Source organism: Solanum lycopersicum, chromosome 1 (assembly GCF_036512215.1).
Source record: "Solanum lycopersicum chromosome 1, SLM_r2.1".
Classification (NCBI taxonomy): domain Eukaryota; kingdom Viridiplantae; phylum Streptophyta; class Magnoliopsida; order Solanales; family Solanaceae; genus Solanum; species Solanum lycopersicum.
Window position 1 is genome coordinate 2,438,797 of NC_090800.1, and position 26,028 is coordinate 2,464,824.

Below are 26,028 nucleotides of genomic sequence, written 5' to 3' on the forward strand. Positions count from 1 at the left end.
TTGGAAGGCAACTTTGCAACCTACAGTGACTTTGTCTACTACGGAAGCGGAGTACATGGCCTTGACAGAGGCTGCAAAAGAAGGGATTTGGTTGAAAGGGCTGGTTAGTGATCTTGGTCTGCATCATGATCAGGCTACGGTGTATTGTGACAGTTTGAGCGCAATTTGTCTAGCCAAGGATCAAGTCCATCATGAGAGAACCAAGCATATTGACGTAAGGTATCATTTTCTGAGAAGTGAGAAGAGAATCAAGGTGAAGAAAGTAGGAACTGCTGATAATCCTGCTGATATGTTCACAAAGCCGGTTCCACAGAGCAAGTTTCAACACTGTTTGGACTTGCTCAACATCAGAAGCTGTTAATTGCCCTGCGGGGCAACTCTGAGGAAGAGGGGGAGGCCTGGCACTATCATAGTGCGTCTGAAGAATCTGTTCGGAGAATTCAAGTCAAGGTGGAGATTTGTTGAATGCCTTGAATCAGACCCGCTACAAACAGAAAGGACGGGCGTAGCTTAGCACTATATATAGACGCTATGGCAAACCCTATTCTGTAATTCTGTTTTTTGCCTCTCCATAATAAAACTGCTCCCCCTCTTCCCGTGGACGTAGCCAATTTATTGGTGAACCACGTAAATCTGTTGTCTTGTTTTTCGCGTTTATATTTTCTCGTATTATATCAAATTCCGCACAACAACTAAATTCCAACACATGAGGATGCAACAAGAAAAAAAAAACCAAAAAAATTCTCAAGTGAAAAAAAAAATTCTTCATTTCTTGTTTGAGTAGGTCCATGATGATGTTTTGAATGAGCAAATTACATCTTCTTTCACCGATGGCGAAAAAAAATATATGAAAAAAAATTAATCATCCAAATTGTGATACATATTTAGAGCATTGTCAAATCATAATCAGTCAGTGTATACAAGTTAAACTCTTATTATAAGTTAACAGCTCGACATTGTTTCCTGATTTGCCCTTGGTTTCCGGTGAGCACCTCTACCGCCCCAAGCTTGTTCATGGCCACGCCGAATTTGTTAAACCACCCCACTTCATCATTGCTAAATCTTTGGACAAGTCCCCTTGTTCTTATATCTTGTGTCAAAGCTTGATCGGATTCGAGTAAACCTTTTTTCATCAACAATTGCTTGTAAAATACTGAGTCCATTTTGTATTGTGTTGTTGCGTCGAACGCTATTGTACTCATTTGTCCAGTACATGTAAATTTCATAACATTCCCAAGTCGCGGATCAACCATTTGTGCCTTCTCGGGTGTGTCCATTCGATAAAGAAAGTTGAAACAATGAGCTACTCCAATGGAGTGTGCACCAATTAAGACAACTAAATCTTCTGCATTTAGGCCTTTTCTGTTGAAAAGTTGAATCATTTGGTCTACTGTGTCATCAGGCAATGGGAGGTTGCCAACGACGTTTTCTACGCGCGATTCCATGCCGTCACGTCTGCCACCAGACACCTCGTAATGGGGGAGTCCCGATGCAACAAAGGCGTCACGAGATAAATAGGCTAAAACATCAGAGCACGAGACAATGCCTGGGCAGTTCTCTTCGAGTTCTGCTTTGATCTCGTCAATGAGTTCAAATCCCTTGACTGTAATACCATTTGACGGTGATAACTTCTCTATTTTCCCATCGGTTGGTGTTGTATCGAGCAATATTGATCCATCGCAACCCTGTATATACGATAAGTTACATACACTGACAATATAAAAAGAATCATGATCGATCATCTATGTAATTTCATATGTTTTAGTAGTAAGTTATCAATGAACTTTTATCAAGTCTTAATTTTTGGTTTTCCACTCGGTGTCCGGAGCCTCATATTGGAGCTCAGACTAAATTTGGATCACACACTGCACGACCCATTTGGGGATGGCGCTCCTAACAGTATTTTCTCCACACATTGGAGCTCCGACTAAATCCGGACTCCTGACGCTCCCAACAGGATTTTCTCCCTACATTGGAGCTCCGACTAAATCCGGATCGCGCATTGCAGGGCTCATTTGGGGTGACGCTCCCAACAGGATTTCTCCATACCCAGGCTCCGACTAAATCCGGATCGTGCACTGCAGGGCCTATTAGGGGATGACGCTCCCAACAGGATTTTCTCCATACTCAGGGCTCGAACCTGAGACCTCTGGTTTAAGGGTGAAACACTCCCACAACCAGTGCACCACAACCCATGTTGGTAATTTTTATCAAGTCTTAAGTTGTCATTTAGATGACCTAAATACTTCTTACATATCGTATGTGTATGAAACTTAAACTCTATTTTCATGGTTGCAAATAAGAAACATGTTTCGAAAGATAAAAGTCATTTTTCTAGTGTTTGGTTGTCCTAAACTATTTTTCATTTACTTTTCTTCATCAATTCTCTTGAATGCTAATATACTTATCAATTCTTCGCTCTCTCTAACCAAACACTTGAAAATATTTTTCGTCGTGCCAAATATTTTTTTTTAGAATTTATGAATAATTGCATATAAGTGAGAACTTACTTTGACAAAGCAATCATGTAAGAAAAGCCTAGGGATGGCAGCAGCAATAGTAGAGTCATTTTGAAAGGCTCTAATTAGGCCATTTCTGATGATTTCCTCTGCTTGAGGACATGTATTTTGATAAAAACCCTCTCTCAATCCTTCTAAAATCTCTGGTTCTTCGTGTTCTTTAGTAATCGGATCTACGTTATGTTCAGGAAAAACTTGTGGATATCCATGGCGGACACCTTCTATTTGGGGATGCTCAAAATTGAAAGCCTCAAAATCGTGTTCGTGATGGTTCATTTCTTTTTTGTTCTTCTTGTTCTTGTTCTTCTTCTTCTTCTTTTCCTTCAAGGACCTTTCGTTCCTTGTCTCATAATTTGAGCAAGGAATCGCGATGTCATTGACATTGGCATGAACAACATTGTTATTATCACCATGGATCGTTACGTCTGTCTTACCAGAATCATGTTCTAGAAATTCAGGACGATGATTTGGAAATGATGAGGCTAGCAGAGGTGATAGAATCGCGCAAACTAGTAAAATAGCTGCAAAAATCCCAACCTTAGCTGCCATAATTTGTTTAAGGTGATATGAAAGATAAATATTTGTTCAATTTAAGCTTCTTTTTTTTTTGGATGATCTTATAAATAAATAAATTGTAGAGAACAAAAAAAAAAGGCTTTTTAGGCTATTGGTGGTAAAGATTTTTCTTGGTAGTTATTTCAGTTAAGGAAATAAATGGTTATAATTTTGAGAACCAATGAATTTAATTTGACCAATTAAAGAGAAATTTCACCCTCAAAATATGGAGGTCCTTTATATTTAGAAGGAAAAAGAGTCAAAAATATTTCTGAACTATTCGAATTAGGTTAACTTTACCCTTCGTTATGTTTTTTACTCAAAAGTGATCTCGTTATTGGTCAACTAGTTTTGAAATGCTCTCTAACTAGTCAAATAGTCGAAAAATATATGATTATACTAACGGTTGCTTCAAAACGAGGAAAAAAAAAGTAGTTTTTATTCAATCGAGTACTTTAAAGGTCTCCTTCTCTCTCCCTTTTTATTTAGAGGAAAATTCAAGATTTTAACTTTATGAGTTCTGCCTCTTTTATTACTGTACTCGCTGTACTTTTAAAATCACGAGTTTGGAATCTAATATTTGTTGAACTTTTGCTCTCACAAATAATGGTGTTGATCGAACCCATAGCATTAACTATCATTTTTTTTCACAGATTTCACACATTAACTATCAGTTGTTCCCTTTTTCGACCTGAACTATCACCATCTACTGCGCTAGGTGTATATAACATATAGAGTGTTATAGTTCAAATAGAAAAGGAGAAACAAATGATAGTTAAGGTTTGAAACTCACGAGAAAGTGATATTCTACTATTATTAGTATATTAGTAGTAATATGCATCACATACTTGAACATAAAATTTTCCTTGTGGAATTCTATATTCATCTTTTTACAACAAATTAAGTGTCACTTTGCATCTCTGTTCAAACTACATACAGACAAGAACAGTGTGAGAGACATTGACAGTAAAATCCATTCCGATTTGCGAAATAGATTTTCGACAGCGTGTAAAAGAACTACAAAGAATGTGATAATACAGTATTTCATAAACAAATGAGAAAAGTATCTTACTGACTATTCAGGAGTTACTTGGTTTGGCAGTGCTGTTGTCTTTCTTAAGACATGTTTCCTGCAGCGCTCGAATATGCTGTTGTAGATCAAATCGAATTGAACTCCAGCTCTTTCACGATTCACGACGAAGAAAATGTGGTCGCCTTCTATAATTTTATAGTACCTGAACATGAGAGGAACAATCAACACTGCTGCCTTAAACACCAATGTATCAACACAAGTGATAACCTGATTGGCATATGGACTGTCTAGTTAATCTGTGGACAGGCAATCTGACTGGTCACCTACCAGATGCCACGTTGCAACGGCTGGCAATCAGAATCTTTAATTACAAGGCAACTAGGGTGTTCAACCGGCAAACGAGGATGTGTCATAGATATGGTGTTGAGAGCACCGTCATTGTCCCACCAATCTTCATCCCTGCATGTATTAGATGAAATAAAAACAATGAGATGATGATACAAGCTATTGCAAGTATTGAATCAGTTATTTGTCGTTCCATAATGCTTCCGTGTATGATGATTACTTACATAATTTTGAGTGAGAGTACTTAATGGTGCATTTGAATAACTGGTTTTGAAAATTGTCAGATGATAAATATGACTCTAAGCTGATCGTAAACAGATTGTTCAAAGGATGGAAACCTATATCTACGAACTAGTCTAACAACCCACAAGAACTTGTCATGAGAATATAGCCCGATGGGTTAAGGATCAGCAAAGCAGCAAGGCATAACATACAGTCACGCAATAACGAGTCTCAATGCTTCAGAAAATTTTCATCAATGGAGTTACAAAATCTTGCTGACTAATTAAAACTCAAGTGAATTGGGCTTGTACTATAATGTATCGTCATCTATCTAAGTAGATTGGTAAAGGAGGAGTAATAGACACGAACCTATAGCCCTTATACGGAGGAGAAACATGTTGAGGATGCCGCCATTGGCTCATTTGCAGGACTCTAATGAATAGCAGAGGATGTATCCCTCGAATGCCAGAAGGAACTGCAAAACCCATAACTTTTGTGGGATGCTTGGTAGCATAGCTGAAGTAGTATGTTTGCGGAAATGTACGCAAGTGTCTGTTCAACTTGATTGACCCCTGGATGGTAAGATCAGGAAGTATCCAGTCCCCTGAAGCAAATGGACCAGCATTCCCTAAAAGGTAATCAAGAAGACCCCGGATACCAACTTTCCTCCAGGTCATACTGAAGTGATCAAACCCAAAGTTGTAATAGTCCTTCATCCAAGGAATGTCGAGCCACTCATAAACTATTACTCCAATGCGCCAAAGTTGAAGCAAACTTACAGGCATTATCAACTTCTCGTCTTCAAGTCTGTAGAAGAATTCAGTCAAATTCAGCAAAATGCAGTTTTACAAGTCTAAGTAAACTTGTCAAAACATGAAATTTAAGAAAGCTAAAAACAGATTGTTTTGACAGTAGAATTCATGCAAATCACCATACTACAATGGAGTAATTACATGTTCTGTGCATAGGGTACCTCCTCAAGAACTATGTACTCAAAAATCATATAGGAAATCAAAGCTAAGAACTTGATATATTAAACTCAGAGCTCGATCAAATTAATAGCTGATGTATCACTTCCCTGGAATTGTTCACATGGCAATAATTGATCAAAAAAAAAGGTTAAACTGCAATAACTAAGAACTATCAGAAACTTACAGCATTCCATCGAAGTATGTCCTGGTTGTCCCGTTAAGTGCTCCAGATAATGATGTTATGCTTAAGATCCAGTTCTCTGAAGTGTTCTCGTAACCCTTGAATGCCTATCACAGTAAGCTTGAGGTTAACATCGAACAGGTTATTTTAGGTGTCACAATTTTTCAATTGAACGTGCACTAATTTACCTTGTCAGCCAGCATCTGGTGCAGAACTCGAACAGCCTGTGCTCCAGCTGAATGTCCCACAAAATGAATAGGGTGATCTTCATCCCACTCGGGATAGTGCCCTGCTTCATTTTTTGTTAAGTGAGGCATTGATCCAGAAAAATAGAAATGTGATAGTCCTTTAATGGCTTAGTTTGACTGGCACAATGTTAAAGAAAGAACGATTTTTGAAACATGCGATCTTAAACATGTTATAACACGTGTGTGTCTATAAGCACTTGTCTTTCATTAGTATAAAGTGAAAGTTCAAGTCAAACTGTTTCAAAATATACAAATGTGTAGTCATTTTCTTAACGGGACTTAACAGGAAATAATACCATTGGGAGTGAGTTATATATATGAAGTAAAAATTTAACCTTGTTCATAAACTCGTCCAAATTGGGCATGTCCACAAGCCTTGCTGTGTTCCTCCCCATAATCAACTTGCCCACCTTTCAAATAATAGAACAATTCACGAGCCCTGAAATCTAAAATCCATCAATTGTTGCAAAAAGTATAGAACAAGAAGAACAGTATAACTATGACATATGTGACAATCTCATCAAAAAGTTTAAGCTATTACGGAAAGCACACTTTTATTTATTTAACTATGTTTTCGAAATACCCCTCACATACGAGAGCTTGTAGTTCAAACAACTATTAAGAGTTCCTAGAGCTCCTCTAAGGCTAGTATTAAAGATCACACAGTTGAATATGTATTCAATAAAACTTGTATAGAATATAGTTTCAGTTAGTTAGTTAGCTCTCTTCGTTAATTAGTTAACTCATAGTTGTTAGTCAGTTAGCATAGATTCCTTTCTCAACCAATTGGTTATGTACAACTGTCATATTCTCTCTTTTATATATATACCTTACCGATAATCAATAACAAGCAAGTTTTCCATTTTACACAAAATCATAAGTTTTCTCAATCTACTTTTACATTGATTAGCTATGGCTTCCGTATTGGTATTGGGTAAGTTCTTCACCATTGATGTGAATTTAATAGCTATTAGGAAAACCGTTTGGTTAGATGTATTATTATTTCTATGAAGTGGATAGCTCATCCACAAAAACTAACTCATGAAGTGAACAACTCATCCTCAATCATATGTGATGCTTAACAATAGCACAACATAGCAAAGAGAAGATAATCAAGCATTAAACCAAAAAAAAAAATTCACCTGTCGTATATGCTAGTTAGCGAACCCAAATCTGGAACAAGAACCCTGTCATCCTTCTTCTCTGCACCAGCAAAATATGAATGCCCTCCCAATCTCTACAAAAAGAAAAAAAAATTACATTTCCAAGCCCACATGACAATTAGAACAAATAAGTGTAACATTAGCATAGGGAAGAAAAAGGGTGAAAGTTCCCTCTATATTATTCGAAATCGAGCAACTTTATACTCTGGAGCTATAAAAAGGTCTGAGTTTTACCCTTAACCCCTAATGGAACTCCATGTCGAGTAATTTAAACCATAATCAAAAGTAGAAGCATAACTTGACCATTTTCCCGAATTACTTGAACACGTACATTCCACTCATTTCAAGCTGAAGCTACGCTAATGACAATGGCAAATACGAGTCTGATTTGTTAATGACTTGACTATGAATGAACCAAACGTGCAAATGGATGATAAAATTGATCAATTTCCTTTGTACATAGACAAACTAGGAAAAAGCCTGAAATTTTGATCCTTTTTATTAAAGAATTTGAACAAGTGGAGTCCACTCATTTCAAGCTGAAACTCCATTGACGACAATTGCAAATACGAGATTGATTTGTTAATGACAAGACTATGAGTGAACCAAACGTGCAAACGAATAACAAAATTGATCAATTTCCTATTCTACACGAACAAATTAGGGGAAAACTTAAACAAAACAACATACATAGTATAATCTTACGAGTGGAGTCCACTCATTTCAAGACGAAACTCCATTAATGACAATTGCAAATACAAGACTGATTTGTTAATGACAAGACTACGAGCGAACCAAACGTGCAAACGAATAAAAAATTGATCAATTTCCTTTTCCACAAGAACAAATAAGGGGAAAACCCCAAACAAAACAACGTAGACACAGTATAATTTCACAAGTGGAGTCCACTCATTTCAAGCTGAAACTCCATTAATGACAATTGCAAATACAAGACTGATTGTTAATGACAAGACTACGAGTGAACCAAACGTGCAAACAAATAAAAAATTGATCAATTTCCTATTCTACAAGGACAAATTAGGGGGAAACTTAAACAAAGCAACAACATACACAGTATAATCTCGCAAGTGGAGTCAGGAGAAAGGTGATGTATACGTAGCCTTACCCCTATTTCCCATAGAGAGGTTATTTCCGATAGACCAAAGAACAGTAGCAGCCACAAATAACACAACAAACAAAGAAAAGAGAACAACAGGTAATACTAAAATTGAAAAATACTAGTAATAGAGGAAAACCCCAAATGTGAAAATGTGAAAAGGGGGGCATTACCCCTTCGCCAAAACCAAAGATTCCATGAACCAAAACTATAGGAGGCAAATCATTTGAACTCTTTATCTCTTTGTTACCCTCAAATTTTGGCTTGAAAATCCAATTGGTCACTGACTGAGAAACATCACCGGCAACGGCTGTGCTAAATAAGTAAAACCCATAACTCAAATGAACCAAAGAACTCACAAACAGCTCTGTCAGTTGAAATGCTGTTACCCACCATTTCACTATCATTCTACAGAATCTTAAGTGAAAATTTCTCAAAAAAATTTTGTAAAAATGCTCAAATTGAGAGAAAACAAGAACACCCCACAACTTTTTGAAGCTCCTAGAATGAATTGAAACAGGAAAAAATGGAGCTTTTGTTTCTTCAAAAATGGTGATTCCTGTAAAAGTGGAGAAGAAATGAAGAAGAACACGTTTGGTTTTTTTATTTTCTTTTGGTAATGTTTGTTGAGAATTGTTTCCACCACTTTCACGTTTTCAAAATTGAACAATCAAACACTTAACTAATTTGTTTGGATTTTGGTTACGTGTTATATTGTATCTTATCGTATCGTATCTTATTGTTTTTTTTTTGAAAAAGAGTCTGATATAGTTCTTAATTTTATCATTTGGAGCATACCCTCGTTATAAAAATAGCTCATATATATCTTTGCTGTTATACAATTGACTCATATATATCCCTGCCGTTACAAAATGACTCACATATACCCTTCATTTAAAAAAAGTTAAAAAATTAGTTTTAAATTTATATGTATTACTTCTAAATTATTTTTTTTAAAAATATATTTAGGGGTATATATAATTCTTCTATCAAAGTTCAAGCTATATTTTAATTTTTTTTCATGCATAAATTATTTTTTGACTTCTTTTATTATAATTATTTGAGTTTCTTATTCTTATTTTATTTTTTTTCTTTCATTCTTTAGTTTAAAGAAAAAAAATTAAACTATTTTTTTGTGTGTATTGTAATTTAATTTCGTATTCGAAGAAAAAATTTGGTCATCTACAATAAGTTTTACAAAAATGTTAGTGAAACATAAATAAATTTGATTATCAAAATAATAATTATAAATTAGTCATTAAAACAAAAAAAATCAAAAAAAATATGTTTGACGAGGATTAAATTTACTCATATGGGATTATATTTTTTAGAAAAAAATAACAAAAATTTTAGATTAAAATTATTATTTTTTTCATTTCCGTTAGAGGAAAAGGGTATATGTGAGCCATTTGTTTACAAGTAGGGGTATATATGAGTCACTTTCATAGCGAGGGGTATATCAGCTATAAATGACAAAGTTGAGGGGTATATCAGACCCTTTTCTCTTTTTTTTTTACTATAACGTATATCTAGGATTTCTTGTTATTTCAATTTGTTTTACTTGAGACTAGTGTCATTTAAAAATAATTGTTGTATAAAGTATTTTCATGAGATCTACGTGTGTGATGACATTGAATATGTGATTGTTGTAGTTATATTGAATTGTTAAATTTGATATAATGTAAAGGTAAAAAAATGATATGGAATGGTCACGTTATTATCATGTTTTGTCTTATCTTGCCTTGTTTGTTAGTGTTAATGGCGGAGTAAAATTTTTCACTAAGAGATGTCAAATTGTAAAGAAATAAATATTTTGTGAACCGCTGATTAATACTCTTTTCATCTTAATTCGTCATAATTTAAATTTTGAAAGTTAAGCTTATTAATAAAATTTAGAAAAACTCTTTTTAACTCTTGAGATTCAAATATTATTACTTAAGTTAAGAGAGATAAAATATATTAAAAATTTTATTTTCCCTTTTATCATTAGGGAGGAAACACAATAACAAGAGAACCAAATTATCAGTTAAAACTTAAAAGCCAAAGATTATGGCTAAAATTTAGTGCAATGGTTGATTTTTAAGGTTTATAATTTTTGCATTATCCAAAAGACACAATACATAAATATTGTTTTTAACTTGACTTTCGTTGACACATATATCCTTCAGCTTTAATATGTATAAGTCGATACTTAAAATTTATATAAAATTGAAGAAATAAATATGCATATCATATGTGATATAATACATGTAGAATACAATATATAACACAAAATTGTCATGTAGAACGTAAGATAAATGTGTTTATCTGTTTAATTTTATATAAATTTAAGTGTTTATCTACGGATATAAAAAATGTGTTTATCTGTTCAATTTTATATAAATTTAAGTGTTTATCTACGGATATAAAAAATGAGACGATATAAATACTATATGAACCCAAATTAACGATACGTTTATATATTATACCTAACCAAAATGATGGTGGAGGCTAATTCTTACATGTATTCAACATGTGAAGTTCATTGACTTTTACAATAGCCTCACATTAGTATATAAAAGATAAATTTACACAAATATACTATAATAAAAAAAATATTTATTATTTATAGTAATAATATTTTCTTTTCACTTAATCACTTTTAATTTATTTACAACACAAGTTTAATACATATTACAAAGAATAATTTATTATTCATATATAATACAAATTTTTATAATGAATAATACATTTATCACACATTTTAATACACTTATAATACAATGTGACAATTTTTTACCAAACGAACATGATATATTTCAAAAAACAATTATAATTTATATATATTGCACACATAATTCACTTTTAATACATATTACAGATTTAACAAAGCATTGCTATAAATGGTAATAAACAAAAAGTATCGCTAAAATCAGTAATTACTATTTAAAATGTATTAATTTATGTAATTTTTCTTATAAATATATACCTCTTAATATTTTAATATTATAAAATATTAAAAATTAAATATTTATTAAGTTTATGTGATATATCTCGAGACTTACATCTTTGACTCATATCTTAAAACTCATGAAGCATGTTAATTGAGATACAACCATCCTAAATTAAACAAAATTGAAACTAGTAGCATAAAAAAGATTAATTAATTATATTTAATATTTACATTAAATCAATAAATATATGAATTTAGTTAGGACCAAAAATATTTGATCGTTGAAATACCATTGTTATACTTGTACAATAAATCAATACTTATCTTTTCTTGTGAAAACTAAGGAGAATTCAACTTTAATTTTGAATAATTCAATTTATCTACTTCAAGTTATCAACTTGGCAAAATCAAAAATGAAATTTGAATGATCTTAAAATTAGTTGACCTGAAAAAAAAAAGTACAAAAAGGAAGCATAAGAAATTTATGAATGTGGTAAAGAGTTTGAATAAAATTGCGGACATATTTTTTTTGTCTCGATTTATATAATATATTTTTATTTTGAAAACTATATAGTTTTAGCAAGTCCTCTTATTTTTAATGAAATAATTGGTTGAAATTTCCTATGGTCAATACCACTCATTTCAAACAAGAAAAATATGTGGAATTCTTCATGATAATTTTTGTATATTTGGCACACATATCAAAGTCTTAAGTCTCATTTATCTTTCTTAATAAGATTTATCTGAATTTGAATGCACATTTAAATATTACGATATATAAAGATTTAGATGTCTAAATATAACCATTTTAATATTGAGATATTATATATGTTCTCAATAATGAATAGTTAAAATTGTTTGTAAACATTTGAATATATAAAAATTGTATTTTTGAAAGAAAAATAAATATTTAATTAGTCTAATATAATATCAATAAAAAAAAATTATTATATGGAGGTTAGAGATGGTAGTGGTTCTTGTGGGTGCTGGATTAGGATGATGTTAGGCTAACGATGATATATTATAGTCGGGGGAAATGTACACGTACCCCTTCAGATTATTTAACAATTAATAAATCTCGAGTATCAGATTAGTATATCATGTATAAAATGTCATATATATTACTTAACAATTAATGTATCTCGAGCATCAAATTAATATATCAACGCTTATATTATTGTATCAGTTTGAGGGATTTCTGTAATTATAAACTTATAAGAGAGAAATGATAATTTAACCTTACAAGTATGTGATTTTACATGTATACAATATAAATATATATATATATATATATATATATATATATATATATATATATATATATATATATATAAAATTTTAGACTAGCTCCATTACCACCAAGGATTTGGTGAAATTCCTTTACCCTTAATTACAAGTATTGGTCTCAAGTCCCGCGGATAAGAAAACCTGATACAGAGCGCTTCCCTTTCGAGAATGTCAGAATTTGAAGTTATTATGAATTTTCAATTTGCCATCAAATTCATAGCATGATTTAGTTATTAGATTCCCTCCACCTTTAATAAAAGATCTCAAGTTTAATTTTTAAGAATTAACAAGACTCTGATAAAGACGTCTTTCCACTAAAGACGATATCATTATATGAAATTTACGAATTCTACACGACTAACGTGTAAACTAAGTTGATAAAAGAAACTTCTATTCAACAAAAACTTCTCAACTTTCTACAACATGCATGTAATGACCTAATTAAATGATAACGTAAATTTTTTTTTATAAAAAATAAAAAACAAATAAGAAAATTAAACTAAAACTAAAACTAAAACACGTAAATTGAAACAGAAAATCCTCAAAGTGGAAGACTTGGAAAATATTATTTTCTAGTCCACTCAAAAATGGTAGACTTTGAATAGTTATTAATAGGAAAATCCTTATGAGAGAAAATTTGGCCAAAATTGTAGAATAACATATTTCATATTATGTTATTTTATCTTTTTGTATATTTTTATCCTTTTAATTTTAATATCTTTTAATTAAAAAATAAAAAATATCAATTTATTTTAAAATAAAAAGGACATTATACACTTTTTTAATTTTTTTAGCCAAATTCTGAACAAATTTTCTAATCATTTAGTATCATCCTTATAGTATTAGTTTTTTATTTAAAAAAAATGTCATTCTATTCTACATTAATTAAGGCTAAAACACAAACTAATTAATTATACTTAGATGATAACTTCTCAAAGTTAAAATCTAAAATGAATGAGTAATAATTTACTCATTTAATGTGATAATAATAACACAAATATAAGTTTTGAGATTGTCTAACAAAAAGAGATTTATCTATGCTTTAAAGCATTGGAAAAAAAAACATTTACTTATATATGAAAAGGACTTGTTAGAGATATAATTAAATAAAAAATATCCATTACTAATATATTAAAGTTTAGTTGAGATGGATGACAACTTAATAAGAGATTATCATACACGTCTTAACTTAATCTTATGTAATAACTAAATATTCTGACGTTGATGTCACACATCATATTTAAGCACCTCAACTCATTTTCACTTATGTTTAATAGGATATTCGTAAGTTCTAACTTTTGCCTATAACGTCATTTAAACAGGTTTAATGTCTTAAAATATCGTGAATGTCTGCTTATGAACAAAAATTAGAATTTTTTGAAGCGGAGACTAATTTTTTTTAAGGGATAATGCACAAAAAACCCCTCAACCTATGTTCGAAATCTCAGAGACACACTTATACTATATTAAGGTCCTAATACCCCTGAACTTATTTATTAATAATTTTCTACCCCTTTCGGCCTACGTGACATTATCTTGTGGGCCCAACGCTGGTTGACTTTTTTTTTTAAGCTAGTGTCACGTATATGCCCAAAAGGATAGAAAATTACTTATAAAATAAATTCAGGGGTAATAGGACCTTAGTATAGTATAAGTATGTCTCTGGAATTTCGGAATATAGATTGAGGGGGTACTTGTGCATTTTTCTTTTTTAAAATATTTTTCTAAAAAACGTAGCTAAAAAAATACCTTTTGTGGAAATCATTTTTGTAAAACTTTGTTTTACGAGTATAAAAAAATATCAAAACCAATTCATTTTTTTAAAACAATTATTTATTAACTCAGTCTATTTTAACTCGTTCGTTTTAAAACTTATGTTAAGGAGGGGAAGTTTCTGTTAAAAGAGGCGCGTCTTTTCAAAGTCTTCATAGCTGATTTTCAACTGTTTTTTTTTTTTTTAAAGTCTTTTCTTTAGAAAAAAAGATGCACAAAAATAATCATTTTTTTCACTTATTTTTTCTAGTTGACTTCTCTCACAAATTAATTAATATAATTGATCTTTTCATTATCATTTTGATTCAATCATCAAAAAAAAAAAAAAATTTACCTTTTTTTTTTGGTTTCTTCATTTCCTTCTCTGTTTCTACAACTTAGACAACAGCTGATCAGTTTGTCTCGACGAATCTCTCTTCGTCGAGGCTAAATTCGACAGATTCTGAGCGCTCAGTGCTCAGAGGATTGAACTTTGTGAGTGTTCCTTTCTTTTTTCTTCCTTATATATGCAAATTATGTCTTAGTTTATGAGTTACATTGAGGGTCTGTCAGAAATAGTTTCTCTACTTTCGTTAGTTAAGGCTTGATACATTCTACCGTGGGATTATACTGAGTATGTTGTTTTAGTGCAGAACCGTTATTCAATATTAGTTACAAAAAGATATACTTGAAATTTTGCGAAGGAGTAAATGAACATAAGAGAAAACTATGTTTCCCGTGTCTTTAATTAGAGATCTCGGTTTTTGGAACTTTAGGAAATAAAGTCCTTTGAATGAAAGAGAGAACACTTGAATATATAAAACTTGTCAATATTTAAAAAATTAATAAATTATATTACTGTTGGGTCTAACTCAACCTCAAAATTCAGCTCAAGCCCATATAAACAGGTCTAGCTCAATATAGCCTGGGCACAAACTGGAGTGTGGATCAGGTGCCCGGACATGAATGAATACGACTTTGTTACTATGTAAAAATATGACATCTGGGCTTAACTAAATCTCAAAAGCTAGCTTGAGAGGAGATGATTGCCCAAATCCATATAAATACGTCACTAGTCCAAGAATGTACACACACCGAACTGGGTTGGGCACGTTATAAGGCTTGAACAATCTCTTTCCTTTGACCTAGCTTTTGGAGTGTGAGTTAGGCTCAAGGCCTAATCCATGAAGTTGCACGCACTGGACTTGGTTGGGCTCCTCGTAAGGCGTGAACATTCCTCCTCCCTTTGAGCTACCTTTTGGAGTGTGAGTTAAGCCCAAGGCCAAATTTGACAATTACGTAATTCATTTAATACTATATCAAGAAGAGAACCGGATTGTGGTGGTGGTCGGTAGTAGCTGACAGTAGTGGTTAACGATAGTGGTTGTCAGTTGATGGTGGCTACGAATAATTGTGGTTGATAGTAATGATAGCTAATGATGGTAGTGACTGATGCGATGATTGAGGATATATAGTAGTGACGGATTAATGTTACATCAATTAGTCCTCTTACATTGTTTTCTCTGTTGTATAGTTCATTTGGCAAAATGGAGATACCTGCAGCCCCTTCAATTTTGTGTAGTCTTTGTGTTATTGTGTTGATCCTACTTCTACCAGATACATCAGTGTGTGAACCAAGATCGCAGACCGTCCAGATCACATGTAATACTCAACTCGAGCATAATACGACAGTTTTTGTTCCAAATTTTGTAGCAGTTATGGAAACTATAAGCCAACAAATGAGAACTAGAGGATATGGAGTTGCAGTTTCTGGCACTGGACCAGACACTAACTTTGGACTTGCCCAATGCTATGGTGATCTTTCTTTACTCGACTGCATCTTATGCTATGCTGAAGCGCGAACAGTTTTGCCCCAGTGCTTCCCTTATAACGGAGGGCGAATCTATCTTGATGGATGCTTTATGCGAGCAGAGAATTACACGTTCTATGATCAGTATTTAGGTCCAGAGGACAGACATGCATGTGAAAACAGGACGACAAAGGGTACATTGTTCCAACAGAACGCTAGGCGAGCCATTCAGCAAGCCGTTGTAAATGCACCGACTAATAATGGTACTGCACGTGCTCAAGTGTCGGTACCTGGTCCTTCTAACGAGACAGCTTATGTTCTCGCTGATTGTTGGAAGACGCTGAGTGCAAACTCCTGCGCAGCGTGTTTGCAAAATGCATCTGCATCCATGTTGGGATGCTTGCCTTGGTCAGAAGGTAGAGCTTTGTACACCGGATGCTTCATGAGGTATTCCGATACTAACTTTCTCAATGCTATTTCCGTCAGTGAAGGCTCGTCATCAGGAGGTATTAATCTTTGCTCTTTTCTCGTTCTGGTTTGGCAGTTATTTATTGACTGAACGCATAATTTAGCTGATAAATGGTCTTTTTTTCTTTCGAATGACGATATTGTAGGAAAATCTGTTGTCATTGTAGTCGTTGTTGTTAGCTCAGTGGTCGTTTTAGGAGTAGGTGCTGTCATTGGTATTTATGTCTGGAAGAACAAACAAATCCAGAAGAAGAGAAAAGGTAAATCCTTTTGTGTCACATATTGGTGATAAAAGTCTTTAGGATATCAATTATGAACATGTATTGTATCTTTATGATAATATTTACGCAAGAATATAGCGCGCGATCATTTTCACACAACTGTACTGAAAGCAATTTTCAAGAACTAACTCGAGGCATTATGGTCTACTCATGCTTTTCCGGGGAAAATTTGAACTTTATAGGTGCAAATGACGCGGAGAAACTAGTGAATATCCTTCATGACAACAGCTTGAACTTCAAGTATTCTACTCTTGACAAAGCCACGGGGTCATTTGATGAGGCCAATAAGCTCGGGCAAGGTGGATTTGGCACCGTTTATAAGGTACGAAATGGTTGAGAAGTTGTAATGAAATACTAGAAGTGCTCATGTTAAACAAAGTCTGAGGCGCGGTTTATTGCAGGGTGTTTTGGCAGATGGCAGAGAGATTGCTGTCAAAAGGCTGTTCTTCAACAACAAACACAGAGTTGCAGATTTTTATAACGAGGTTAACATAATCAATAGCGTCGAGCACAAGAATTTGGTAAGGTTACTGGGATGCAGCTGCTCAGGACCGGAAAGTCTTCTTGTATACGAGTTCCTCCCTAACCAGAGTCTTGATCGCTTCATATTTGGTAAGTAACCGGACTTTGCAACAGCACTAGTACTCCTCGGTCTCAAAAAAGTTGGGATCGGCTATATGAATCTTCATGATTCCAATTAAGCTAAACTCATTTCATCATAACTTTAAATTGACAGATTCTATCAAAGGTAAAGCTCTAAACTGGGAGAAAAGATTTGATATAATCATAGGGACCGCGGAAGGTTTGGTATACCTCCACGAAAACACAAAGACTCGAATAATTCACAGAGACATAAAAGCAAGCAACATCCTGTTAGACGCGAGGTACCGTCCAAAGATTGCTGATTTTGGGTTGGCAAGGTCATTCCAAGAAGACAAGAGTCACATAAGCACTGCCATTGCTGGCACATTGTTAGTATTTCTTCGTCTCGTGTTCTACTTTTGTCGCGTAAAAGTACATAAAAACTAATTTTGGTACAATATGTGCAGAGGATATATGGCTCCAGAGTACATAGCACACGGCCAACTAACAGAAAAAGCAGATGTTTACAGTTTTGGAATTCTTCTACTCGAAATCGTTACTGGAAGGCAAAATAACAGGAGCAAACACGTCGAATACACAGACAGCTTAGTTTCCATTGTAAATTTTGTCACACTTTTTTCTTGAACAATTTTTTTCAATCTTGAAGGACTTAATGCATATTGGTCTTCGATGATATTAACAGGCGTGGGAGCACTTTCAACGTGGGATAGTGGAGAAGCTGTTTGATCCGAATTTCATGTTGAATAACAACCATACAATCAATGTGAAAAGTGAGGTCGCGAGAGTGTTACATGTCGGACTTTTGTGCACTCAAGAGATCCCAACGTTACGTCCATTCATGTCTAAGGCATTAAAAATGATCGTGAAGAAAGACGAAGAGTTGCCTCCTCCTTCTAATCCGCCATTCGTGGACGAGAAAACCATGGAACTTCATGACCCTTGGGAGAAGAAGTTGCTCAAACAAGGCGATTCTGCTTCTATTGCCAACTTATCTGACAGTTCTTTTTACCCCAGATGATGTTATCTCAGTGTCCTGAAATTGAAGCATAGATTATAGGCATATTCATAGATAGACACTTTGCCTCAACTAGCAACTAAACATCCAATTTTGAGTAAGCACATCTAGACACCTCAACTCTGAAATGACACGAGGGGGGGGGGAGGTTTGGGATTTTTTTGTATTTTTATACTGTTCGGTATTCAATACTGATCTAAGTCGAGTCCCCTTGGGTTGCAAGGATGTTCTATGTAAGTTCTTTAAGTTTGTCTTGTACAAGATATGTGAAGTGTAATTCATAATTTTATATACAGACACTTAAATTTATATAAAGTTATGTGGCATAATACACGGAGGACATAGATTTTCATGTAGTATGTCACGTAAGATGTGTGTGTATTTGTTCAAGTACCTATTTATGCACACCAAAAGTTGGACTTTGACCTAGTCGTTTGAGGTCTTGGACAGAGATGACAACTGTGAGTATGCACATCTAAACACTTCAACTCGTCCCCACTGTATCAGTTGAGCCACAACATTATTGGTTGACTTAAGCCTTGTAAATAATCATTGTTAAGTAAAAATAAGGTTAAAATTCACATTTGCATATTTTATCCTGAATAGTAATAATATGTCGAAGATCACAAATTTTAAAAATATTTTTCGTTCTTAAACCCGTATCAAATCAAACAGTGTCACGTAAATTAAAACAGGAGAGTATCTTATGTCTTCTCCTTTTTTATTTTGGTTTAGTCAGTAATGGGAATTAATATATATAAACCCAACAATCAAATAGGGAGTTACTGTTACTCTTTGAAAAATTCAAACAAATGATTTTTTCCACAAATTATTTCCTCTTGTTGACTTCTATCTCAAAGAAAAAAACAAAAAAAATTGTGGTGGAGTGTTAACTACTTCATCAGTAATCAGAAGGTTTGGGTTTGAGCCTTCTTGAGTATATAATTGTCTTTGTTAGAATACGTATAAACCCTAATTTGGAACTACTTCCCGATACGAATTCAAATTCAATCTGCTTCAATATGAATATCGGACACTCGACTGAAAAAACAAAAAGCAAAAGTAAAACTGCTCTTACCATTTCCTGTTTTACTCATTAATTTTAAAAAATCCCTTTTGTCTCTTTTATTCAACCATTTTCTTCCCATTATCTATCACCATCATCTCTTGTATTGACTTCTGTCACTGAAAAATGATAAAAAGTCGTGATGGAGTGGTAAGTACTCTTTCATTTTTCATCAGAAGTTCAAGTTTGAGTGTAGTTAGGTACAAAGTCATCTTTATTAATCTTTACCTTCAATATGAAATTTCATTGATATCAAACACCAAGTTGAAAAACCAAAAAATACTTCATTTCACTTTGTTTCTTCATCTTTGACAGCAGCTGATCAGTTTGCACAGGTGATCTCTTTCTCCGACTCGAAATCCGGAAAATGTAAGTTTTCTGTTCTTTCTGTTTTCATTTAGATGCTATATGATTATGTCTTAGTATCAGTATAGAAAAATTATCCTAATTGTTTTCGCGATATTAGTTGTGGTTGCCGATAGGCCGGGGGCTACTATTGATGGGGTGGTTGATAAAATCGAATTGATGGTAGTAGCGTTGGCTACTGATAATTGTGGTGGATGATAGTAATAGCTAATAAGTGTGATGACTAATGGTGATTGATGATATATAAACGTTGGTAGGTATATAGTGGTGATTGTTCGTAATGATTGATGGTTATTGTTATATTCAGGTTAGTAAAAACAGAAACAGAAAAAAACTCGTTCGTTCTTATTTCCCATTCACACCTTGCTAAAATCCATCCGTAATTGTGGTAATGCTCGTTAGTGATGATGACTAATGGTTGTGGCCAAGCTAAGGGATTCAAGAGTTTTTTCATCAAGTCGCTACTTCGGAGGCTTGCTCATCATAAGTTTTGTAGGAACTAGTTCTGTCTTTTACGACGTAAGGGTTCTGAATTGAACTTATGCCTTGATCGACATATTATGATACGAAAATATAAACTTATGTCGAGCGAAAATTTATTGTTATTTCAATGTCAATGATATATTTCTCATTCTATGTGATACAGCTCATCTGGAGAAATGGAAAGAGTAACCCCTTCAATTTTGTGTAGTCTCTGTGTTATTGTGTTGATTCTACTTCTATCTGATACATCAGTGGCTGAATCGACATCTCAGATAGTCCAGATCGTATGTGGAAACGAAACGGGGGCTAACGTCACAAATTATATGGATACAACGAAAAACATAAGTCAACAAATGAGAACTAGAGGATATGGAGTAGCAGTTACCGGTACTGGATTAGATACTAACTATGCACTTGCCCAATGCTATAGTAATTTTTCTTTAGTCGACTGCGTCTTATGCTTCACTGAAGCGGAAACTCTCCTGCCCCAATGCTACCCTTATAACGGACGTAGAATTTATCTTGATGGATGCTTTTTTCGAGTGGATGATTACATGTTCTATGACCAGTATTTAGGTCCAGAGGATAGGCATTTATGCGGAAACAGGACGAAAAAGGGTGCATTGTTCCAACAGAATGCTAGGCGAGCCGTGCAGAAAGCTGTTGCAAATGCACCGAGTAATGATGGTTATGCACGTGCCGAAGTGTCAGTACACGGTCCTTTCAACGAAACAGCTTACGTTCTCGCTGATTGTTGGAAGACACTGAACGCGAACTCCTGCGCAGCGTGTTTGCAAAATGCATCTGCATCTATGTTGGGATGCTTACCTTGGTCTGAAGGTAGAGCCCTTTACACTGGATGCTTCATGAGGTATTCTGATTCAAATTTTCTCGATGATACTTCTACCAGTGGAGGTTCGTCATCAAGGGGTACGTTTAGCTCGTTCTTCGTCCTGGTTTACCTGTTATATATCAACTAATCTTAAATTTAAAATCATCATAATGCAGGAAAAGTTGTAGTCATTGTCATAATTGTTGTAATTAGTTCCGTTGTCGTTCTGGGAGCAGCTATTTTTGTTGTTTTTGGTGTCTGGAAGAAGAAACAAATCCAGCAGAAGAGAAAAGGTAAATACTTTTGTTACAAAAATATCTTGCGATTTGCACATAACTGTACCGAGACAACTTTCAAGAATTAACTTGAGGCGTTATGGCCTACTTGTGCTTTTCCTCGGAAATTTGAACTTGTTAGGTGCAAATGATGTTGAGAACTTCAAGTATTCGGCACTTGACAAAGCCACGGGGTCATTTGATGAGGCCAACAAGCTCGGGCAAGGCGGATTTGGCACAGTTTATAAGGTATGTAATGGCTGAATGATAACAGCAAGACAATTAAACAGAGTTTGAGACACAATTTGTTGCAGGGTGTTTTGGCAGACGGAAGAGAGATCGCCGTCAAAAGGCTGTTCTTCAACAACAAACACAGAGCTGCAGATTTTTATAACGAGGTTAACATTATCAGTAGCGTCCAGCACAAAAATTTGACAAGGTTATTAGGATGCAGCTGCTCAGGACCGGAAAGCCTTCTTGTATACGAGTTACTCCCTAACCAGAGTCTTGATCGCTTCATATTTGGTAAGTAACCGAACTTTACTACAACACTACTATGCTTCAGTCCCGAACAAAGTAGCTGTCGGCTATATGAATCCTAACTATACTATTTAAGCTAAAACTCATGTCATCATTGCTCCAACTAAAAAAAACACTTGAGTAACCGACTTTGCATTAAGACTAAAGTGGTATGTTTTCACATGGCAAGCCTGAATGATTTTATCGCGTATATTGATTCTAACTTTAAATTTGACAGACCCTATCAAAGTAAAGCTCTAAATTGGGAGAAAAGATTTGAGATAATTATAGGGACAGCAGAAGGAATGGTATACCTACACGAGAACACAATACACGAATAATTCACAGAGACATTAAGGCAAGCAACATCCTGTTGGACTCGAGGCTCCGTGCAAAGATTGCTGATTTTGGGCTGGCCAGGTCGTTTCAAGCAGACAAGAGTCACACAAGCACTGCCATTGCTGGCACATTGTTAGTATTTCTTCATTTCATCTTCTATTTTTTCGTATAAAAGTACACCAAAATATAGATGATTTAACCTTTTTATGCAGAGGATATATGGCTCCAGAATACTTAGCGCGCGGTCAACTAACAGAAAAAGTAGACATCTACAGCTTTGGAGTTCTTCTACTAGAGATTGTTACTGGAAGACAAAATAACAAGAGAAACAACGCCGAATATACAGTCAGCTTAGTTTTCGATGTAATTTCTGATCAATCGCTTCTCTCTTGAACCAACATTTACGATTCATTGATCTTAACTTTATTGGATGAAATTAACAGGCATGGGAGCACTTTCAACGTGGGATAGTGGAGGATCTGTTCGATCCGAATCTCATGTTGCATAACAACCATACAATAAATGTGAAAAATGAGGTTGCAAGAGTGTTGCATGTGGGACTTTTGTGCACTCAAGAGATCCCAACGTTACGTCCATCCATGTCCAAGGCATTACAAATGTTCATCAAGAAAGACGAAGAGTTGCCTCCTCCTACTAAGCCGCCATTCGTGGAAGAGAAAACCATGGAAACTCATAACCCTAGTGAGAAGTACTCGATAAAAGAAGGCGCTTCTGCTACGATTGCCAACTTATCTCACAGTTCATTTTACCCCAGATGATGATATCCCAATGCCCTGAAAATGAATTATAAATTGTAGGCATGATATATAGATAGACACATTAAATTGACCTCAACTGGCCATCAAACACTCCACTTTTGGCTATGCACATCTAGACACCTATTTTGGGATTCAATGTGGATGTGAGGCCTCATTTGTTTTCATTAAGATTTAGATGTTTGAATCTGAATGCACATTTGACTGATTAAGATGGTTTGTTTCAACATCTGAACATACATAATTTATTTATATATACATAATAAATATACAATTCAAACAAAATATAATAAAATATTAATAAAACAAAATCACTATTTGTTTTTTTTTTAATTAAAAAGAACATTTTTGCTTGCTAAAGATGGTGGAGATACTTTGTAGTGATGGTGGTGGCTGGTGATGGTAATAGTTGTTGTTAGTGTCTAGTAATAATGGTGGGGGTGGTTGATGTTCCTGATAACTGTCATAATGATGGCTATTGGTAGTGGTGTTGGTAGTTGTAATGGTGAAGTTGGTTGATATTAGTGGTTGGTGGTGATAATAATGGTGACTGAAGAATGTGTGGTCATTGATGATGAGTTTGTGGTAGCTAGCGGCAGTGCTAGTTATGATGATGGAGGTGATTGATAGTAGTGATTGACCATACTGGTGGTAGTGGTAATGACTAATAGTAGTTGTGGAAGTGGTGACGACGGTGGTGGTGATTGAAGAATTAATGTATGGTGGTATTTGATAGTGATTCTAGTTGTGATACCGGAGTTTATTGGTAGTAGGAATTGATTGCAATGATGGTAGTGGTTGAAAGTGATAACTTTTAATAACTTTTTAAACAGATTTGCAATCAAGCAAGCAACTTGTAAATAAATTTAAAAAGTTTTAAAAACAACTTCCTTAAAAATCTTACTCTTATTTCTCCTTTTGAAAATAGAAAGACATCGATCTCTAGTAAGGACGCATAAGAAACCTTTAGGGTCATTTGGTGTGATGGACAAGAAGGTTTAATCCGAGTATAATTTTTTTAGTGGTCTTTAATCTGTTGTTTGATTGCCAAGAGTGGAATAACTTATTTCGGGATTAACAATTAGTCTTAGGATAAGTTGTCCCTTTTAGGGGTGGGATAAAAATCTCAAGATAACATATCCCGGGATTAGGTAGGTAAAATAACAAAAATAGTCCTCCTTAAACCCCACTTTCATACACCAATTTACATTCATGTATATTAACATAATTTTTACGGAAAAGGGCCTAAAATACCCTCGAAGTATTGAAAATGTTACAAAATTACCCTCTATCCACCTATTGGCTCCAAAATGTCCTTCTCATCCATTTATTGGCTCCAAAATACCATTGTCATTCACCTTTAGGTTTAAAATTGACCACTTATTTAACTGTTTAAATATTTTTTAAAAATATTTGGCGCTCAACTATTGGTTATAATTTAATTTATTAATATAATTTATAAATCAACTCACTACCCACTCATTACTAACTAAACCCCACCCAATTAATAAACCAAATATAATATCAAAATCGTCATAAACACTACTAAAACACGACGAAATTATAGATTCCTGAAAATGACATCCAAGATTATTCGAGTCCAAATCGAAGCCCCAATTAAATTTAGATTGAGCTTCTTAGTTAGGAGAACACTTTCGACAGAATTCTCTCTCAAGCTTAAATTCGATATTTATGAGTAAAGGTAAAGAAGTAGTACATTCTGAATTAATTCATGCACTTTTTTTTAATATATTTTTATAAATATTGATGATTTGTTTTAAAACCTTTAGCATATTATTTTTTATTAAAAAGTTATCTATAAAGTAACATCACATAATTGAGACGAGAGGAAAATTAAGATGAACATAGTCACACTTTTATATTTATCGGTAATTTTAATTTAGACATTTCAATGTCTAATAATTTACTTCTATAGATATTTTTGCCTCAAATTTTTAAAAACACGCATTGGCAGTAGCTTTCCTGTTGTTGCATTAGTAATGTGATGAATTTATTTATTTGGTGGGGTTTAATTAGTAATGGGTGGGTAGTGGATTGATTTGTAAATTCTACTAATAAGTTAAATTATAACAAATAGTTGAGCGCCAAGTATTCTAAAAAATATTTAAACAGTTTAATTTTAAAATAGTTAAATAAGTGGTCAATTTTAAATCCAAAGGTGAATGACAAACGTATTTTGGGGCCAATAAGTAGATGAGAAGGACATTTTAGAGCCAATAGGTGGATGGAAGGTAATTTTGTACCATTTCCAATACTTCGATGGTATTTTAGGCTCTTTTCCGTATTTTTAATTAAATAGTTCATCAGTCACTTAAAAATTATGTTTTATATATCAATTAAAATGTAGATAACTTTAATAATAAAATTTCTTTTACTGTTAATAAATTTAAAATGAAAGTCTTATTTTTAAGCTAAATAAGATGAAAGTTTAATTTTTAAACTAAATAAGATGGAATTTATTTTTAACATAAACAAGAAGGAACTTTTATTTTAAGGCAAGTAAGATGAAATTTTAATTTAAAAAATACACAGCACAATCATGGAAATGCGTTCCAAAAAATATTTAAGCTAAATAAAAAAAATATTTTTAAGAAAGAATAACTAAAACTCGCATAGAAAATGTAAAAGAAAAATAAAAAATCTAAATAAGATGAAGGGTATTTTTTATTAAAAAAAATAACTTAATTCTTAGAAATTATGCAATGAATGTATTTTGAATATGACAAATCAAACAAGCAACACAAACTAATGGCATACTACATAAATATGCCCTTTAACTTGGTTTCAAATTACATTTATGCCCTTCAACTTTGGATGTGTACAAGTAGCCACTTAAACTTGTACAAAAT

General features: G+C 33.6%; 3 protein-coding genes and 1 pseudogene across 6 annotated transcripts; 2 read left to right on the forward strand and 2 right to left on the reverse strand.

Annotated features, from left to right (window-relative positions):
- Nucleotides 1–741: 741 nt before the first annotated feature.
- On the reverse strand, nt 742–3,124 carry LOC101251409 (peroxidase 57-like). Its single transcript, XM_004228506.5, has 2 exons — nt 2,511–3,124; nt 742–1,685 (listed from the first exon to the last, which is right to left on the reverse strand). The coding sequence occupies exons 1-2, from the start codon at nt 3,066–3,068 to the stop codon at nt 936–938; spliced, it is 1,308 nt and encodes a 435-aa protein (XP_004228554.2). The 5' UTR covers nt 3,069–3,124; the 3' UTR covers nt 742–935.
- A 798-nt stretch (nt 3,125–3,922) lies between these two features.
- On the reverse strand, nt 3,923–9,130 carry LOC101251117 (uncharacterized). Of its 2 annotated transcripts, none has more exons than XR_739293.4 (8): nt 8,528–9,130; nt 7,217–7,311; nt 6,410–6,513; nt 6,015–6,115; nt 5,830–5,933; nt 5,044–5,481; nt 4,375–4,566; nt 3,923–4,309 (listed from the first exon to the last, which is right to left on the reverse strand). XR_739293.4 is itself a non-coding variant. In XM_004228505.5 (8 exons), the coding sequence occupies exons 1-8, from the start codon at nt 8,759–8,761 to the stop codon at nt 4,150–4,152; spliced, it is 1,368 nt and encodes a 455-aa protein (XP_004228553.2). In that variant the 5' UTR covers nt 8,762–9,130; the 3' UTR covers nt 3,923–4,149. The 2 variants fall into 2 exon arrangements, 1 of the variants encoding a protein (XP_004228553.2); XM_004228505.5 differs by having other exon boundaries at nt 4,435–4,566.
- Nucleotides 9,131–14,648: 5,518 nt separating this feature from the next.
- On the forward strand, nt 14,649–18,817 carry LOC101258481 (cysteine-rich receptor-like protein kinase 2). Of its 3 annotated transcripts, none has more exons than XM_004228850.5 (8): nt 14,649–14,820; nt 15,860–16,641; nt 16,750–16,863; nt 17,067–17,206; nt 17,286–17,496; nt 17,621–17,855; nt 17,934–18,084; nt 18,170–18,817. In XM_004228850.5, the coding sequence occupies exons 2-8, from the start codon at nt 15,873–15,875 to the stop codon at nt 18,503–18,505; spliced, it is 1,956 nt and encodes a 651-aa protein (XP_004228898.2). In that variant the 5' UTR covers nt 14,649–14,820; nt 15,860–15,872; the 3' UTR covers nt 18,506–18,817. The 3 variants fall into 3 exon arrangements, with proteins under 3 accessions (XP_004228898.2, XP_025885207.1, XP_069152174.1); XM_026029422.2 differs by having other exon boundaries at nt 14,721–14,820; nt 16,042–16,641; XM_069296073.1 differs by lacking the exon at nt 14,649–14,820 and having other exon boundaries at nt 15,748–16,641.
- A 915-nt stretch (nt 18,818–19,732) lies between these two features.
- LOC101258180 (cysteine-rich receptor-like protein kinase 2) lies at nt 19,733–23,393 on the forward strand (annotated as a pseudogene).
- Nucleotides 23,394–26,028: the final 2,635 nt, after the last annotated feature.